This window comes from Anas platyrhynchos, chromosome 9, assembly GCF_047663525.1.
Source record: "Anas platyrhynchos isolate ZD024472 breed Pekin duck chromosome 9, IASCAAS_PekinDuck_T2T, whole genome shotgun sequence".
Classification (NCBI taxonomy): Eukaryota; Metazoa; Chordata; class Aves; order Anseriformes; family Anatidae; genus Anas; species Anas platyrhynchos.
The window spans coordinates 23,730,485-23,749,736 of record NC_092595.1 but is presented as its reverse complement, the minus strand read 5'-3'; the positions used below and the strand labels follow the sequence as shown (position 1 = coordinate 23,749,736).

Here is a 19,252-nt window from a genome sequence, read left to right as displayed (position 1 = left end):
GTAGTAATCCATGGGGTGATGCTTAGTTGCTGGCCAGCAGCAAGCAGAACACCTTGGGTCAATAGTGGCACCAGTGTTGTTCATTACCTTCATTGTGATGTGGATGCTGACACAGGATGCACCTGCAGTAGATTTTCAGACAATTCTAAACTAGAAGGTGTGGTTCTCAAACCAAACAGTGGGGCTTCATTTGAGAGGACTTTGGGAAACTGAAAACTGGGTCAACAGAAACGTCGTGAAGTTTAACGAGGAGTGCAGAGTTGTGCATATGGGGTTGAGTAGTGCCAGGCACCAGTGCAGGCTGCCTGAGCAGACACACAGCTGAAAGGATGTGGCTGTCACAGGGGACACTAAGCTGAATATGAGCCAACTGGGTGTTTTTGTGGTGAATATAATGATGACAAACTGGACTACACTGGGAAGGGAGCAAAGACAGCAGAGGAACAAAAATTAATATCCCCCCTTATTCGATGCTGATGAGTCCACATCTGGGATATTGTGTCCTGTTTTGCACTCCCTGTTTCAAGAAGCACGTTGAAAAACAAGAGAGGGTCATGCGGAGGGCTAGTGAGATGGTAAGGAGCCTACGGCATTTGACTTGTGAGGATAAGTTGAAGAAGTTAAGGAAAGGATAAGGCTGTGGTGGACCTGAAATGTCATAGGTCACAACCCTGTTTCAAGCAGAAGGCCAGACTGGATGGACCCCAGAGGTCTGCTCCAACCACCGCTTCTGTGACTGTGAAAGTCTACGAAACCATGGTGGCCCCCAGACAGTGACCAGGACTGAGTTACTGATTCCTCCTCCTCCTGCCTTTCTCCCTCCCCCCCTTCCTCTCTGCCTTTAAATCATGTTGCAACCTATAATTACCAAAATTGGTAAAAGTGGAAAGTCCTTCCTTTCCAGTTTTGATTATTCTGCTTGCCATCCTACCAGGTTATAGTTACAATCCAGAATGCACCAGGGGCCATCAGACTGTTTACATCTTATTTTACTGGATTAGGCACCTTATGCATCTTGGCGAAAAACTGCAAGTTTTTTTTTTTTTTTTTTTCTTTCTCCTGAAACCATAACATTGTCCCTTCCCTTACAAAACAGACCTTTTTTCCTTACTGAACATCATTTGTACTCCCTCTGATAAACCTGGAAAATTTAATGGTTAAAATTCAAATAAATCCATACAGACTTATCTTCTCAAGAGACAGCAGAAATCCAAGATTTTAGCCCAGAACCACAATGATATCTGAACCAGAAGTGCTGAAGCAGTATGACACAGCTGAGTGAGTTTTCTATCAGCTCAAACCCTTAAGACAGAATCTCTGTTAGCACAAGGATTTAAGCAAGCAGATGGCATCTCAATTACCAGAGGGAACATGGGTTAACAGCCAGTCAAAGAAATAGATTTTTAATATTTTGTCATGAGTCATCACACTGCCCCAGTGAATCTGCTTCTGTGGTAGACTTAATAATGTGTGTTAGCATGTCAGATGATTCACAAATCAAAATGTACATTTCAAACTCAGGAAATAACACTAGCCAATAAGCAGCAAATTTAATGTGTCAAGCTCTTAGCATTACACCTTTTAAGAAAGCAGACTCCAGCTAAGCAGCTAATGCCAAAGTTAAAACCTGCGACAGGAATGCCCATACAAGGTGTAAGGTACTGCCATAGAGTAGTTAGGTTCAGGTGCACTTCAGCATGGCACTTGCATTTGCAATGCAATACCATAACCTTTTAAAATGGGAAATCTAGTGTTATTTATGGAGGAGGAGGAAACAAACCCAATCACAAGTCCACGACACTCATCTAGTTGTTTACTCTGGTAAAAGATTATCTTTTAAGAGTGCAGTGGAAAGTAGTATAAGATTTATGTAAATACCATAGCAATAGTATACAGCCTACCACACTCTTTAACTGAGAACAGATAAAAGTGTTTCTTAAAGTTATATTTGATAGACTGTATAGATAATGGAACAAAACATTGCACTTTTATGGGTAAAAATACTCGATATTTGCACGTGCACATACAACAAAGAGTGCGGTTGAATATATATGTAGAAAAAATATAGAAAGCCCCAAATCAGTATCTTTAACAGCCCCAAAATAAGGCTCTTTAACATATTTGGAACCACCATGTTATGCCATGGTGCCTTATGACACCATTCAAATATCACTGTTGGTCTGCCCGCATTTCCTCTCAAACTGACAGGTGCACCTCCTTGAAGTGCCTTCGGCTCTGCTGTTCAGCACACGTCTCTGAGGATGAAAGTTTTGCATGCTGCCATACAATCACCTTAGTCCGGGCAAATTCACTGAAAAAAGTCAAAGCAACGTATTGCTGACTGTATTCCTCATTAATGCCTCTGACTGTTCGGGAAGATGCAACTGAGGTCCAGATGCTGCTTTGAGAAAGTAGGAGTGTATTGCTACAACTCCTTTCCTCTGTTTCTGAAGCTCAAATATTGCACAAATAAGGTGCTATAGGGTGAAGCTTTCAAGCTTCATTCTTAGGGCTGTTGCCACCAGCCTCTCTCAAGTTAACAACTTGCTGCAACCCAACGCCCATTAAAACCTTGACACCGGCTGCTTTTATTGGATTCTATCCTCGGCCTCTCTCTGATGCGTATTTCTGGCGATAACCTGTGCGGCAATAAACTTCATCCAGCCACCAGAGTGTGCATGTGAGAGGACTGCAAATCTCCTCAGCCAAACCAGAATCAGCCGGTACCGCAGGAATGAAAGAGCGTGGCGATTTGAAGTCGCGGGGAATGGCAGCCAGACGGAGCAGGGGGCGAGCCGCCGGGGGAGCAGCAGCAGCCCCCAGCCCGGCCGCGGGCTGCAGCAGCAAATAAACAGCCCGGCGGGGGCGGCGGGGCCCAGCGCCATGCGGGCCGGGGCCCGGCGGGGTGAGCACCGGGGAGGAGCCGGGGCCGGGGCCGGGGCCGTGCGGGGGGCCGGGGCGGGGAGGCGGCGGCCGCCCCGGTGCTGCGGGGAGCGGCGGGGGCTGGACGCGGCGAGTCGTGCCCCCAGGCAGCCCCGCAGCGCCGTGCACGGCCCCTTCGCCTCTGGGGCGCGCCGTGGCGCTGGTCTGCAGCAGCGGGTGCTGCTCACGGCTGCGGGGAAGCCCGCGGCAGCCGAGGGGCTCGGAGCAGCACCGAGGTCGGGGTGCAGTGATGAAAGTTACCACGCCCAAAATACGCTATGCTTTTAGCGACATTTTTTCAGTGCATCTTCAAAACACAGTTAGGTGTGGCTTAGCGAATGGGATGACTGTGGAGCAAAACTTCCTCTTTATAAAGCGCTGATGAGTTATCCTGTTCGATCCCATACTTTTCAAGGCAGAGGCAATCAGGTACTGCAAGAGGTTACCAAAGACTACGTAAATTCTTCATCACGTGGACTTTTTATATCCAGATCAGAGGTATTTCTGATAAACCTGTTCAACTTCAAGCCAGGGAGCCATAGTTCCAGTGATGGTACGGGGAACTTTGGTGTTTCTCTGCTAATTTGGGTCTTGTTATAGCACCTGCTAAAGCACCTCTCTAAAATAGCTCATGAGTCAGATTTTTGAAAAAAGCTCAGCGTTTATGTGGACACTAACATTTGGGCCAATTGTCTAAGAGCTCTGAATGTGTGTGTGAGCATACAATATAAAAAGCTTTTCTGAAAAAAAAAAAGTCTAGCCCTCCTCCAGCTGCTCAAGCAAGAATCCTGATTCTCCTCTATTTAAACGCAGTCCCTTGTGAGAGGCTGTATTCAACACGTCCTGTGAGTGGGTCTTCACTACCTTGCTCGCTGGGGGTGTATGTGTGGCTTTACAAATCAGCTACTGTCACTTTCATTGCAGTTTCTCTAGGATTTCACAATTGCTACAAGCCTCTTGGGCTTCTCTGCCTTCCGTGATCCTGTGTTCTTGGCAGTGCTGTGGTGTGGGAAGAAAGCTGAGGGCAGGTAAGAGCATTTCTCCCAGGTGCAGTACGCTACAGGGCGATGAGTCAGTAGTGGGGAGAGGAGCCTGACGTCCAGTCCTTGCTTTACCCAGAGCCTCAGAGTTCGTGCAGTTACTGGAAATGACCTTCTGTGCTTTTGAGCGTATTCACTCTGAACTTGTGACATTAGTGGGAAGCTAGTATAAAAGTAATAATAAGCAAGAATCCAGTTAAAAGGGAAAATATATGCATTTTCCCAAGCTTTGTGGGGGCTGATGCATGCCTGACATCAGCTTGCATCTGATCAGGGTAAGCCCATTCTGTCAGGATGCTTGCATTTTCTTTGCTGTTGCGAAAATGAGTGTCATATCTTTTAATCTCAGTGCCAATTATTTTTGCTTTAAATAATTTTGAATATATGAAAGAGGTATCTATATCCTGTCCAAAGAAGGATTTTTTTTTTTTTGTATCCAGTATTAGATTCAGGTGCATACAAAAAAACAGTCAAAAGCATGAAAGAGAAAGGTGAGGTTCCACACTGAATCCTTACTCTGAATCTTGAGTTACATAATTCTGTGTTCCATTATCTAAGATGTACTGTAATATCCATCATACATTTTCACTAATCCTACACAGACTATGGTTATCAGCTTGAAATTTTCCTTCATTCTGCTATTTCTCTGTCTCTCTCTCTTTTTGTCTTTCCATTAGCATGATTATTTGCTATCTCTGTTACATTTATGCAGTTTGTATTTCTTTCGAGTGGGTTGAGTCCTCCGTAAGTAATCATATAAACCACATCAGTGGGGGATCTGGCTCCCAGAACCTTAATAAGAAAGGGTGAGAATGCCAACTTAAACACCTACCCTCTGTAGAAGAAGGATTAAGTATAATTGTAACTAAGGCTGTCCCAGGCTGTCCTCATGGTCAAAAGAAACCCTCCTCCCCTCATCTTCAGCATTCCCCTCGCCATGTATACAATCCTGCCTCAAACACACTGGCGGACCTCCAGACAGATGACTAAGCATAATTCCTCTTCTTTTTGCTGCCTGATTTGGAAAGAAAAAGCCAGTAAGTCAGTTCAGTGTGTATGAACAGGCACCCAGGTGTGTACTCATCATTTGATCATGCGGCAAGTGTTAAATGTACACAGTTCTTGTCACTCCTCACTGTCATCAATACTTTCCTTCTCTCTTCCATGGCCAAGTTAGGGCTAGTGATAACTTAGTCCATGAAGAGTATCCATGGTGAAGAACTGGATACCAGGGGAACATCTTGTAGCTCCCGGTTTGTTGTATGAAGCAAATCAGTGTGCTCCTGGAGGAAACCAAATGTTCAAGTGCCCTTAGCTACCCACCCTTCCCTGTACTGCACATAAGGGTTCTGTGTTACTTAACTTTGAAGGCAACTTACTGAGTGGCCAGCATGGACAGGTTACGTACACGGGCAGTTTGTCACTGTTTGTGAAAATAGCTTTGTCCAACTGGCTCTGACTCCATCTACGTGTTAATATGATCTGTATGTTTATCTAGCAATGAGAAAAAATAGTTGGGAAAAGTAGTAACTGAAGAAGCAGAATACACTCATATATTTAAAGAGAACAGCTCAAATTTTCATTACTAAAGAGTCTGAGTTATTCCATTATCTGTCAATGTATTGTGCTGAAGGGCTGGCTCTGAGCTGGGAGACATATCTTTTGAGAGCTCAGAGTACACGAAGCTTTTTAAAACAATTTTTGGTAACTTCTCTTGTTTGACAATTGTGAAGCTGATGGCTCTTCCTATTTCTCCAGAGAAAAAAAGAAGAGAAAAAAATTACAATCTTTGGTAATTTGTGTCATTACACTTATTTTTAGTCTCCATGGAAACCTATGTGATACTTGACAGCCATGTAACATTTCAATATGTTGCAGAATAAATCAGATAGAGGGAAGATTTGGTTCTGCACCTTGCCTGTTACTCAATTAAAAATTACTTGCAAATTGTTTTGAAATTATTTTCACATTGTGTTGTAATCTTCACACAATAACAATGGACGAAATCAAAGTAATCAAATCAAGCTGCTATGGCCTGATCCTACATGTCTATGCACATAGCTCTGCCACTCAGTTTGATTCTGAAGGCATTGACATTATTTTGGAAGAATTTATTGGTTTTAGTAGGATTATATGGATTAGCACTATGGAAACTGAGAGCATAATCGTAAACTGTTTGTCAAAGTAACTCTCATAAAAGTTTAAAGTTTGCCAGAGAGGTAGTAATAATCCTTTCTTTGTAATTTATATAAGTAAAGCTTTCAGAAAATTAAGAACCTTAAATTTTATCTTTCTGTCTTCCCTCTTGTCCTTCCACTACTAAGGAAAACATACATCTCAAAACTAGTTTCCTCTGAAAAAATACAGTAATTCAATCCACCTTCCTCTTCAAGATTTCCTTTTTTTGATTCCAAGCTTTATTCACTAGAACACAAAGACACATAATCTTACTGGGACAGCAGAAGGTGATACAGAGAAGGAATATACAGAGAGAGACCAGTCTGTTTCTGTGACCACAGTCAACCCATGAAGAGTGAGTGCTCTCAGCCACATACAAGTAAGTAAATACATAACAATGGAAATAATGCGACCTACTGGCAACCCATAAGTACTCCCACATAGACAGCCATGATAATAGACAGAAAGATAAGATCTATTCCAATTAGAGAATTTGAACAACAAAAACTCATTAATCAATTTACAACTGCACTAAAAAAAAAAAGGTGAAATACAGTTGTGATTTCTTCACCATAACTAAGCTATAAAATTGGATCATTTTGAATGTGTTTTGAAGTTATTTACTGTATTTGTTTCAGAATACTGTGGAGAAAATGTATGCTAGTCGAGAAGATATTGGATACGATTTTGGAGATGACTCAAAAGTTGGAAGTAAGCCAATTAAGCCTAATCCAAACATCGATGGAGGATGGGCTTGGATGATTGTACTTTCCTCTTTCCTTGTGCACATACTTATTATGGGGTCCCAAATGGCCCTTGGAATACTCAACATGGAGTGGCTTGAAGAGTTTAATCAAAGCCGTGGCTTAACAGCATGGGTTAGCTCCCTTAGCATGGGCATTACACTTATTGTAGGTATGTTCCAATGTCATTTATTTCAGAGCTACAGAGATTTTTAGAATATGTTTGTTGCTCATCCCTCAAATATTTTCCTACAGTTTTCCAATTTATTAGCAGAGCTTCCCCATTTCTCCCAAGTTGCCTTTTTAATTTGTCGAATCACTTGTGCAAATTTTACAAGTTAGAAGAAAATAGGGACAACAGAGAAGATGGTAGAGAAGAAAATTTGACTAGGAGACAGCATGAGCAGGAAAGGATTGTTTGTGACTCCAAGGTCTCATGAGAATCAAGAAACAGATCATCTGCTAAGCTTGTGGACCTCCTCATGCTCTGTGAGGAGAGAATGATGTGAGGAGAGCAACCCAAATAATATCTGTAGGGGTATGTATGCATATACAGACCTCTGTTCCCCTAAATTAAGATTGAAAATGTGTTTAGGTCTGCCTAAAACACTCCACCGAAAACAAAATAAAGTATTTGCTTGTGAAAGAAGGTCTTCACTCACACAGTGTTCATTTTGGGGAACAATGTTTTCATTTTGTCTTCTGTTTAAACCATTCCTTCTTCACAGAGCCATTTTGATTTTAGGTCTTATGGCTATTTGCTTGGTTGGTTGAATTTTTCTTTCCAGGATTTTAAATGGTAATAAGGAAAATAAACTGAATTGCCTGAATAGTGTGATGTTTAACATTTTGTTTAAAACATTAATAATCTTCACTTGAAAAAATATTAGGCAATGTAGAGATTTAAATAAATAGCATAGCATTTTTTCTTGTTCTTTAACAGGGCCTTTTATTGGTTTATTCATTACCATGTGTGGGTGCCGCAAGACAGCAATAATTGGAGGGATATTGAATGCCCTAGGCTGGATATTGAGTGCCTATGCCTCAAATGTGCACTACCTCTTCCTTACATTTGGAGTGACAGCTGGTAAGCTATACTAACATTTGAAAGTTCTCTCAATGATTTTTGATTGCTTTGGAAGTTACCTGGGTGAGCAAAGAGGGAAGTTAGACTGGTTCCTGCAAAGTTTTTCCAAATTAAAAACAAACAAACAAACAAACAAACAAACAAACAAAAACCAACACACACACAAAAAAAAAAAAAAAAAACCACAAAAACTTTTAACTATGGAATATAACTTGACTTTTGTTTTTATCTTCTTCAGCCCTCATGTGATCTGGCACAGTGTTATAGTCAGAGAAATAAGAGACAATGAGCAGCATCCTTGATTTCAGTAGAGTTATTCTAGTTCTGTTACAGGCTTTACAGACTGTTATCTTTTCAGAAAGCTTATTTATTTACACAGTGGATTGGGCCCAATGGCTTTCATTGTCATTTAAATCTACCATGTGAAGATGGCATTTTTACCAGTTTCTTCCATTTGAATATATTTGATGGTATTCTTACTTAGAATAATGAATGTAATCAAAACTCTAACAAATGGAATTTAAAGATAGTAAAATACTGTTGAACTGTATATCTAGCTAACTCCTCTCTTTGTCACAGAAAAAAAAACAGTTAATATTTCCTCAGGTGTGTTGTGGAGTTGCTACATATTAACAAAATACAAGAATTTGATAACTGTGTACTGTTTCCATACCCATTTTAAAGGGTGTTACATGTATGTTTTTAATGGGTAAAAAAAAAAAGAAAAAAATAATAATGTCTTTCTTGCAAGCAGATTATTGTATTTGTTTCATGTACTGAATCCTTGTAAGTATATTTGATCTGCCTGAATCAGGACAATGCATGTAGTCCTATTTTATGTGTAATTTTTAATAGTGGGCATTCATATTACGTCAACAACCACTAATAAATGGCATCTCATTTTGCTACATATTTTGGGTGAGAGGTAAGGAAACATGTAGCATTATTTCCTGCTGAAGGCTTGTCAGAGGACGCGATACTTTGGTTATGACACACTGCTATGTAACAGTAGTAATGACCATTGAGAAAACATTCCAAATAATTTTAGAATTAGTCGTTTTCACTCTTCTATTTTAATATGAAATTATGAATAGGCAGGCTTGTGGGGAACAGAACACTTTCCTCATGTGTGAGAAGATGACAGGAGGACAAAACAGGGTATTAGTTATTACCAGTGAGGTAATTACAGTAATGACAGTAGACAATTCAGGTAAGCATAGAGTATTCCTCTTTTGAGACAAAGTCAGGTCTCTAGGAAACCTTTTTATATATAGAAACCAACTGAAATTTAGATAGGCATGAAATTTTATGCATTTTTATTGAAAATCAATATGCTAGTGCTTTGGTGCTCTTTTTCTTGCGAAATGTGGCTTTTTGTGAAAATATTTAGCTACTTCCAGAAACTACGTGGAAGAACCCAATATTATCTACTTAAAGGATCACTCCATTTTATTCACTGTTTCCTTCTGGAAAGAGAAACTGTTAATAAATATGAAACAAAAATATTAAGTTAATTCAAGTAAGAAGTACACAATTTGACCTTTAATTATTATTTGAGCAATAGTAAACAATTCAAGGGACTTTGAAATATTATTCACTACATGACTAATATGACAGAAGTGCAACAGCGACAAAAAAAAAAGTTTGTGATCCTGACAATGGCTTCAGAACCCTCCATTCCCTCAAACTATCCCTTCACACAAATTCAGAGAAATCTGCAGAATATCTGTACTTTTTTTTTTTTTTTTAATCTAGCTGGATGGAAAAAAAATGAAACCAGAAAGGATCACTATGACAACTCTTTATACCAGCACACCATAGATTTCCGTAATGTTGTAAATTTCTAAACAAACAGCAATAATTACATGCAAGGTTTTGCCCTTTTGGCAGTTTCTGTTCCCATACGTATTGGGTATGTTCAGGCAGACAGGAACCTACACTGCCTTTGTTTCAACTGCTTGCTGCTTTTCAGAAAGAACAGATCAAGAATATTAGACAAAAAGGCAGAGATTATACAGAGATTTTAAAAAGTGAGGCAAAAACTGAATTTTCATAAAAAGGCTGAGGCAAATTTTTACATGAGGTAGAGAAGTGATGCTGTTGCAGGAGAAATTTTGTCCAGAAGACCAGTGTAGAGATGCCTGAGATGTTTTCTCCAGCTCCATGACAGCTCTGCTTGCCATCACCACATTCAGCTGCTTTATTTGCCATTACCTCCCTGTCCCCACACTCACTGTCCCCTCGTTCACTATTTCTTCACTCACCATCCCCTCCCTTGCTGTCCCCTCACCATCACCTCACTCCCTGTCTGCTCACTTAGGATCACCTCACTCACGGTGCCTTCGCTCCCTGTCCTCTCACTCCCTGTCCACTCCACTCCTCATTTCCTTGCTCCCTGACCCCTCACACCCCATCCCCTTGCTCACAGTCACCTCACCACCACCTCAGGAAGTTTCCTTCATGTTTGTTCTGGGCCTCCATGCATGAGGGCTTGCTAATGGCCCTGTTTTTCCCTCAGGCCTCTGTGACCAGCCATGCCAGATGCCCTCATGCCACCTGTCCCCATAGTCCCAGTCTTGCCTGCAGCCGCTGCCACCCCCAGCTCCGTCCCAAAGCACCCCTCACCTCAGAACCTTTCCCCTCCTCCAGCTCCTCATGGCGCCTGCCCTGTTCCCTGTCCCCTCACCTCCTGGCTGCCAGCCTCACCCCAACCCCATGTGCTCTTCTCCCTGTGGTGGCAGTCTGGGGGGCAGAGGAGCCTTCCCTGTGGCCGAGGGAGTTAAAAAACCCTCTGGGCCCATGGGAAGGGGAGAGCAGAGCCAGGTCATGCTGTGGCACCAAAGTGCCAAATCTGTGAGGAAAAGGAGATGAAGAGGCCTGTAGTCCTGTGTCTGCGTAACGGTGGCATGCCTTTGCTTGTACTTAGACCACACTTTGCTATGTAGCCCACAGAATGGAAAGATAAAATTGTTTATAACATTTTTTACTTCACAGGGTGTGCATACAAGTGCAGTAAACACTGATGCAAGTATGAGCCCGGGTAGATGGGAACAGGGTGATTATAAAGCTGTTTTTTCAGCCTGTTGCACAGCCAGCGGCAGGCCAGCCTGGCAGGCAGAGAGATCGCCTTCAAGTTTTCAGGTGGATTAGGGGAGGGAGGCACAGTGTAAAACAAAAGTCTGATAGTGTGTTTGCATTGACTAGAAATAAACACAAACAGGCATGCCAGGTCAGCTCTGACCATGATACACTGCAGTGATGTTGAGGTGATTTTTTTTTCAGGCATTGCTGGCGTAACTGCTCTTCTCGCCCTGATTTAGCTGTGGGATGTAATGCAACTAACTTATCAGCTATTTAAGAAAGCTTTAAAAAAAACAAAACAAAACACTGTTCAAAATTATGACCACAGTAAACTTAGTAAACAATGTTTAACAATGTTAGTTTAACAATTGTTAGTTAACAATGTTTAACAATGTTTACTTTAAACATAGTAAACAAGATATTTTCTGCATACACCGGTATTCCAGTCCTCTTTAAATGTCAGGAATTTGCTGTGAAAAAAATTGGGCAACTGTTACCTTTACTGATGTGATTGCATAAGGCTCAACATTTCCTGCTTAAAATAGGTATCATTAATATCCCGTTTTTTAAGAATATGCCTGTGTAGCAACTGTGTAGCCCTCCCTGTACTTCCCTGGTGCAGCAGTGCCTTGAGAGAAACATAAAAGCCTCCTGACGCCCTACCACCGGGCTAAGCCCTGTTGCTGACTCCTGAAATGTCTCTGCCACTGTGGCTCAAAGGTGAGGAGAAAGCCTCAGTGTAGATTTTCATCAGATGCAAGTATTACAAATACGGATTTGTCAACATAGGTTTCGTTCATGGTTGTCTCTGTATTAACTCTCACTGATTTATTGTGGGATGTTTGGGGCTTTCTGGTGGTAGCATGTGGAACTGAGATAAAGGTTTTATCTTCCTTGTATTTCAGTTTTCCCAGTAGTTAAACAGCAGTATTGTATTCTTACTGGAACAAGTACCACAGTTTTTGGAAAACACTACAAGACAGAAATGAAAGTTAACATGAAAATTGAATATTTATTATTGATTTTACTATTATGCTTCTGCAAAAAATAGGAATAATAAATATATATATATAATATATATAATAATAATATAAATAATATATATATAATATATATAATAATAAACCTGATTAATTTTTCACTGCTTTTTTTCTTATGAAGTTCATGAAGCATGAAGTTCAGATTTATTTTGATTTTTCTTTTCATAGGTGTTGGTAGTGGCATGGTTTATCTGCCTGCGGTGGTCATGGTAGGACAGTATTTTCAGAAGAGAAGAGCACTTGCACAAGGACTGAGTACCACAGGAACAGGGTTTGGAGCTTTTTTAATGACAGCCTTACTGAAGTATCTCTGCAGGGAATTTGGGTGGAGGAATGCCATGTTCATTCAAGGTGCAATCTCCCTCAACCTTTGTGTCTGTGGGGCACTTATGAGACCACTATCCCACAAAGATGTTAATGAAAAATATGTTGTGAGACGTAATAGTGAAAATAATCAGGCAAAAGCTCTGTCCCATTCTGCAGAGACTTTAAAATCTAATGGAGTCATCAGTGAAGAAACAGACAAAAAAGAAGAGGCAACAAATGAAGAAGTGCTTGACAGTGTTAAGCACGTAGAAACTGAAGGCAAATCTAGAAGTGGAAAGAGTATGTATGGACTGCTTGTTCTTAAGACAGCAAGCCAGCTGACGGTTACGGTCAGGAAGGGCTTTGGAATCTGGTACTCCAGTTACTTTGGAGCTGCATCGTTGTTTACCAACAGAGTATTTGTGGCCTTTGTAATTTGGGCTTTGTTTGCCTATAGCAGCTTTGTCATTCCCTTTATTCATCTTCCAGAGATAGTCAAGCAGTACAATTTATCTAGTCAGAACAATATATTTCCATTGACATCCATTATTGCCATTGTGCATATTTTTGGTAAAGTGATCCTTGGAATCATCTCTGATCTCCCTTGCATCAGCACTTGGAATGTCTTCCTCATGGCTAACGTCACCCTGGTCACCTGCATTCTTACTTTGCCACTAATGCAAACATACATTAGTCTGGCTGTGATTTGTGCTCTAATAGGATTTTCTAGTGGCTATTTTTCCCTAATGCCTGTTGTGACTGAAGATTTAGTTGGAACTAAACACCTTGCAAATGCCTATGGCATCATCATCTGTGCCAATGGAGTATCTGCATTGCTTGGACCACCCTTTGCAGGTAAAATGTTCAAATTTCTGACCAGCAGTTATTTGTTTTATAACCATCTGACTTGTTATGTTATTAAGCTTTCTTATGCTATGAACATTAACAAAATTACAGCTTTTCTAGAATGGACTGTAACATCCAGCTTTCCATTGCACATATTTAAAGAACACATTTGCTGCTTACTATTCACACACTATAAATCACCATCCTTGTAAACAACCCCAAATCTATTACAAGCTGTCCTTTCAATGTTATGTTTCTTTAAGATATTACCATTTTTTAAAATGACAAAGGATAACCAATTTTTATGTGTTTGTGTAGTATATGTGCTGTATCACATATACAGTTAGGCCTAGATGAAAATGGTGAATAGCTTTCAGGGTACGCAGGTGTTTGTAGTATTAGCCTCAAGAATTATAAAGTGTGTCTGGGCTTCACCATTCGAAGCTGGATGTGTTGGTTTGACCAACATGGCTTTGCCTTCCTTCAGCCAGTGGTATCTCCTTTTGGGACCGCACTCCTTGCAATCTCTTTACTGGTATACACAGCAGAAGGCAGGAGTGTATGTGGTGTTATCCTTAAAGTTACTGAGGTGTAAGCAAACATTCATTATAATTTTTTTTCATAGAAAGATGTGGGGAAGTATGGTGGGGAGAGTTACAGGTACTGACGGTTAATACTGTAGCCAGACCATGGCAGTCTGTTACAGATACGCAAACCAGAAGAAAGCTGTAAGAAGCCTTGTAGCTAATGGCCCTGGTCAGCCAGGACTGGCAGTAGGCTGAACGAAAGCCAGCTCTACCGTGAGCAGCGCAGGAAAGCTTAGAATGCTCTCACTTCATCTCCCCAGCACTGAGTGAGCTGAAATGACTCAGGAGAAAGCTCATTTAGTATCCTTTGATAAGCAGCAGGTTTTACTCTACCATATCTTCTTTTAGCACCTTTCAGTCTGTGCTGAACATATCTTTTTATTTGGTCATTAGTAAGGAAGCAAATTGGATGCAATTAGCTGGTGTAAAAAAAAAGTTTCTGATCTTGAGATTACATGGCAATGCAGCCAGAATTAAATGAGAGAATTTTGCTATTTTGGGTTCTCAAACCTTTCTGAAGTAATTTTATTTTTTTATTATTATTATTTTTTTTCAAAGAATTAAGGTTGGAATGAGAGTAATGGCAGTACTAGGACTTTCTTTTGAAAAGTCTTTTATCAGTACATGAGTCTTTGAGCAAGCTATTGGGAATGCACAAGGCACAGAATTCAGGCTAGCCTGCATGACACGGTAGCAGTATGGGGCATTTTTCCAAAGAAAATAGTAGGGTGGAAAAAGTAATTGGTTTGGGACTCCAAAATGTCAAAAGTCAGACCCGTTGTACTAATTTATCTGAAAAAGTACAGTTTTACAGTGAAGATTGCTCATATTCTTAGGATGACACAGCTAAACCCATTTTAAGACTTCCATAACAATTCAGTGAGGGGATAGGTATTGCAGCAGTTTTGGGTTATGGTGAGTGAACAAGAGGTTTTGTTAACACATTTCTGTTTGTACCATCTAGAGGAGAAGACAATCAACACTTCTTTTTTTCTTTTCTTTTTTTTTTTTTTCCTGCAAACCAACTAAGGATTTGACTGAAATGTCATGTAAGAAATCTGCGAGACCATTCATATACTCCCATACAATTTATCCTTTTGTCAAGCTTTGTAATGAACATGTTTTGTCCTTATTTTGCAGGTTGGATCTATGACATCACACATAAATATGATTTTTCTTTTTATATATGTGGCTTGCTGTACCTGGTGGGAATATTATTTTTATTTATTCAACCTTATATTGGAAAGAAGCAACCACAAGAAAAGTCTACTGAAGAGGAACAAGTATAGAACAAATTTCAGACTTTTTATAGAATTTATTTCTTTCCATGTTTCTACTGTACGGCAGTATAAAGCTGAAACCAACCACATTGAATTGTACTTAAGTGAAAAGCAAATGTGCTCCAAAATGCTAATAAATTATTAGAAATACGCTTTTAAAATGACTTAAGATCTTTTACTTCAGAACTAACAAATATAGAGAATAAAAGCACACTGATAGTCTTCTAAAATTGGATCAGTGCTGGAATTAAACTTTAATTTAACCTTAATTCTTTTAACTTTTCACTGGTAACCATTGGTGAAACTCCACTGACTGCAGTGCAGTTACTCCTGATTTACACTAGTCCTACAATCAAATTTGATCAGGATACAAATGATTTATAAAAATCCTTCCTATTATGTATTCTATCTGATAAAAGATTAGTTAGTAAATATGAGAAAATGACTGTATTTCTTACCTGGCTAGTGCTGCTGAATTGCTAGCATAATACTTCAATTAATTCAATGTATTAAAATTTGCAAAGCTGAAGAAAAGTTCAGATTTTTCTGAAAATGTTCTCTACTTCAAGTACTTCAAGGTTTTTTATTTTTAGTTTTTTTTTTTTTTTTTTTTTTTTTTTTTAATTTCTATTTTTATATATCAACTGCATGGTAAAGTAGCCATCCTCAATACATGGACTGCATTATAAATGCTCTGACACTTAATGCACCTGAAGTAAAACAAACATAAAAGCAAATCCTGAGATCTGATGGAAAATACTAATTTGATTCTTCAACAGAAATGATAAGCAGCAACATTTCTGATGATCTGTTCCACTAGTTGCACATGCATGAGTTGCCACATTCAGATAGAGCAATTTCTAATTTCAGATTCAACAACTTCAATAGTTACTCACAGTTTATATTGATGTAACTGAGCACAGAATTTGTATCTGTGTATATACAGTCTTCTAGTTTTGCTTATGAGATTTAGCTATGTTACTATGAACCACATCTGATCTAAATTGCCATAGTTGTATTAACTGACCTAGAGCTGCTGCTGATCATACCTATGTCAGGTACAGAGACACCTGAGATGAGAACAAATACGTTCTGTATTTTTACAGGCATGCTTTGGAAAGATAAACTTTGTCTGACTCGTTTGCAGTGTTTTAGGATACAGAAATAATTTACTTAAATGCACAATGGCTCCTTTATCATAAAAAATCTGAAATTTAAGAGAGAAAATCTTTTGTTATGGTATACCCAGGTTCTTAAGCCTGCCTTATGGTTTGATACCTTACAGTGGAAGCATCCCACCATGATTCCAAAGACTGGAGGATATTTCCAGAAGCAGTTTGAAGTTTCTGTCTGCTTTCTGGATGGGACAGGTGAAAGTATTAAAGAAACAGAGCTGGGCAAAATGGCAAAATGAGCCAAATATAGTTTTAGAAAGAACTGGACTACAGCATGTTAAGTTTTGTTACAATTAATTTTAGAACAAAAATATTGAATTATGATCACTTGTGTTGCTGTATACAAGCACACCACAAACTATCTAAGACTGGTCATGTTTTAGATGATTATTCACTAGAAAATCAGATGTTGCAAAGCATGGAAGAACTAAGACAATGTAAAATATTTAAATAAAAGTTCTTAAACAACGTTAAGCATCTGGTAATTAATGCGGAATATTTTGTGTGATGCTACAAGACATCATACACCTCAGCTTTGAGAGGTGAGGCTGATATTAATTTTCCTATATCAAATAAAAGTGTTTGTTTGTTTTCTTCCTGCTAGCTGTATGAATATTTTTTCATGACTAATCAAGTACTTGGTTTAACACTAATACATGCTGCTAGAATTTAAAAACAATTGGTATTATTCACTTATATTGAAGAAATATTGGCACGCAGTTCAGTGTGAAATATTATCACTATACAGACATTCTCTGTAGCTGCAAGGTTGATTAAAAAAAAGTTCTGAACCTCAAATCCCATTGTTCTGTATCATAATTCACCAGCTTATCTGTGCACTTTTACAACTGTTGGCAGGGACATACTTTGAAATAGGTCACTGAAGTGAACAAAGTTAAACATAAAACCCTTAAGAAAAAACAAACTACCTTAAAATCAGTTCTCTGATACAATATTTATGGCCTATGAAATTGTCATTACAACAACTGAGATGGCAGTGAACTGCAACATGTGGCATGAACAAGCAACCAGCAATTTCTTAAAATCAGCTTTTTTGCTACAGAAAATCTTCATATGAACTTCACTGACATCAGTTCTTTAGTTACGGATTTAGTTACAGGTTTGTCTTGGTGTGAATGCTGCTACTAGCTTATCGGCTATCTTTTATTGGTGAAATAGATGTATTAAAGTGATGATTTGCCTCATTTTTTTTGAAAAAAAAAAAAAAAAAGTACCTGTTATACTTAAAGCTTCACTTTGCCTTTAGCTAAAATCAACTTTGCATATTATGTAATGAATAATATGTTGTTCACTTCTGATATCTGCAACATATCTTCTTATAGAAGTCCTTAATGGGCTGTAAAATGGGAATAAACATACATTACCCTAAAATTCACTTTCTGTTCATTTACTGATTAAGTTAATTTCTTAAACATAAAAATGAAGATTCCCCCGAAAAATGGTTGTTCTCATTTCTGATAACAGAAGGGACAGATACATGTTTATTTAAAGAGGCAGGAAGGTGGGCACGCAAATCAGAGTGAAATTAGGATTTTAAGTAATATTAACTCAGTCTATATTGGCTAGCATAGTTTCTGAACCTGAAACTGCCTAAATCTCTTTTGATGTCACAACTTAACAAAAAAGTAATTGGTGGTAAATTTACAGAAAGTGAGAATAAAGGGTCTGCTGCTTAGTAGCTCTGCTCACATACCATATTTCTTAAAGACATCTCTAAAGCAAAGTTACCCTTTACAGTGTTTTATTACACAGAACAGAAATTTCATGAATACAGTATTTTATGCACGTCGCAAAGTTTTGTCATTGTTCTGAAAGGAAATAGTCACAAGGAGGAAAGAATGCATTATTGGTTTAATGTGAAAATTTTCTACCTAAAGAACTATAATCATCAAATTCTTCAAGAATTTTGATATGTAGTTGTAGGACAAAATAATGTAAATATAAATTAACAACCATCTTGTAAGAACTAAAATGCAGCTTTATAAAGATATAAAAATATACAGAAACACTGTATTTATTTTTAATGAATTTACAAAATTCATATTTAATACTTGACATTTTTTTAAAAGTTGTAAATATACGCGTTTAGACACCCTTCAGATATTACACTTAAAATACTGCAATCACTGTTTTTAATGCTCAGATCTTAAGTCTAGTCAACAACAAATGGTGTCTTAATCGATCAGTACTTTCAGAGCAACAATATTTAGCCTCTTAATTAGTGAAGCTGATTGTTGTGGTAAGGCTATAATTCAGTAAAAACTGCTTTCAGTTTAAAGCACTCTTAACTAACCATCATAACCAGTTTCATAAGATAGCAAATGTCTCCTATTAATTATACAACTCCACCAATAGAAATCAAATACTTTCAGAAGTTGCTGCATCAGCAATATAAAGGAAAACTTCTGCCTCAAGGAAAAAGAAAAAAAGCATGATTTTGATGGATTGTGCAGGATGAGGAAGACCATTTGATTGATACCCTCGGTCACTGAAAAAATTTCTTCCTGTTGAAAAAATGATTATTTGCTTGAAATTTAGAAAATAAGTTAAAATATTTCAAAATACATCAAAGTCTGGAACCAACTACATGTTACTCGCCCATAACCATTGAAAATTTCCCATGGTGGACAGTAAAATCCTCAGCATTCACCATCCACTTTTGTAGGACAAAAAGATTTCTGACTTTCTGCCCTATTCTGTATAGGTAACGATACAGAACAAAATACGGAAGTCAGAAGGATGAAGTATAAAGGAACCACCACCTCTTCTACTATTAGTATCTTACGACGCTGAGGATAATACAATTTCAGGATGTCTAACATGTTAAAGGTTGTATTATTTACATGTTGCTTCTAGTACGACGTGTTTTGTTGTTACTCTTTTAATCCTTTAATTAATCTGCTTTCTCTAATAAGGAAGAAAAGTTAGTACATATGACCTGACAAA

The 19,252-nt window shown here is 38.7% G+C and overlaps 1 protein-coding gene across 3 annotated transcripts; it reads left to right on the top strand.

Moving 5' to 3' along the window:
• Positions 1-2,581: 2,581 nt before the first annotated feature.
• SLC16A14 (solute carrier family 16 member 14) lies at positions 2,582-18,330 on the top strand. 3 transcript variants are annotated; one of them, XM_038183848.2, is made up of 7 exons: positions 2,582-2,905; positions 3,847-3,950; positions 6,391-6,519; positions 6,779-6,851; positions 7,827-7,970; positions 12,260-13,252; positions 14,971-18,330. In XM_038183848.2, exons 4-7 carry the CDS (start codon positions 6,794-6,796, stop codon positions 15,117-15,119), a joined length of 1,344 nt encoding a protein of 447 aa, XP_038039776.1. In that variant the 5' UTR covers positions 2,582-2,905; positions 3,847-3,950; positions 6,391-6,519; positions 6,779-6,793; the 3' UTR covers positions 15,120-18,330. The 3 variants fall into 3 exon arrangements, with proteins under 3 accessions (XP_038039776.1, XP_038039774.1, XP_038039775.1); XM_038183846.2 differs by having other exon boundaries at positions 6,779-7,055; positions 14,971-18,326; XM_038183847.2 differs by having other exon boundaries at positions 6,378-6,519; positions 6,779-7,055; positions 14,971-18,326.
• The last annotated feature ends 922 nt before the right edge of the window (positions 18,331-19,252 follow it).

Excerpts from the sequence above, each read along its gene's own strand:
- SLC16A14 (XM_038183846.2), top strand. The coding sequence starts at position 6,794 with ATGTATGCTAGTCGAGAAGATATTGGATACGATTTTGGAGATGACTCA. Across the intron at positions 7,971-12,259 it reads TACATTTGGAGTGACAGCTG|GTGTTGGTAGTGGCATGGTT; the intron begins GTAAGCTATACT and ends TTCTTTTCATAG. Across the intron at positions 13,253-14,970 it reads GCTTGGACCACCCTTTGCAG|GTTGGATCTATGACATCACA; the intron begins GTAAAATGTTCA and ends CTTATTTTGCAG.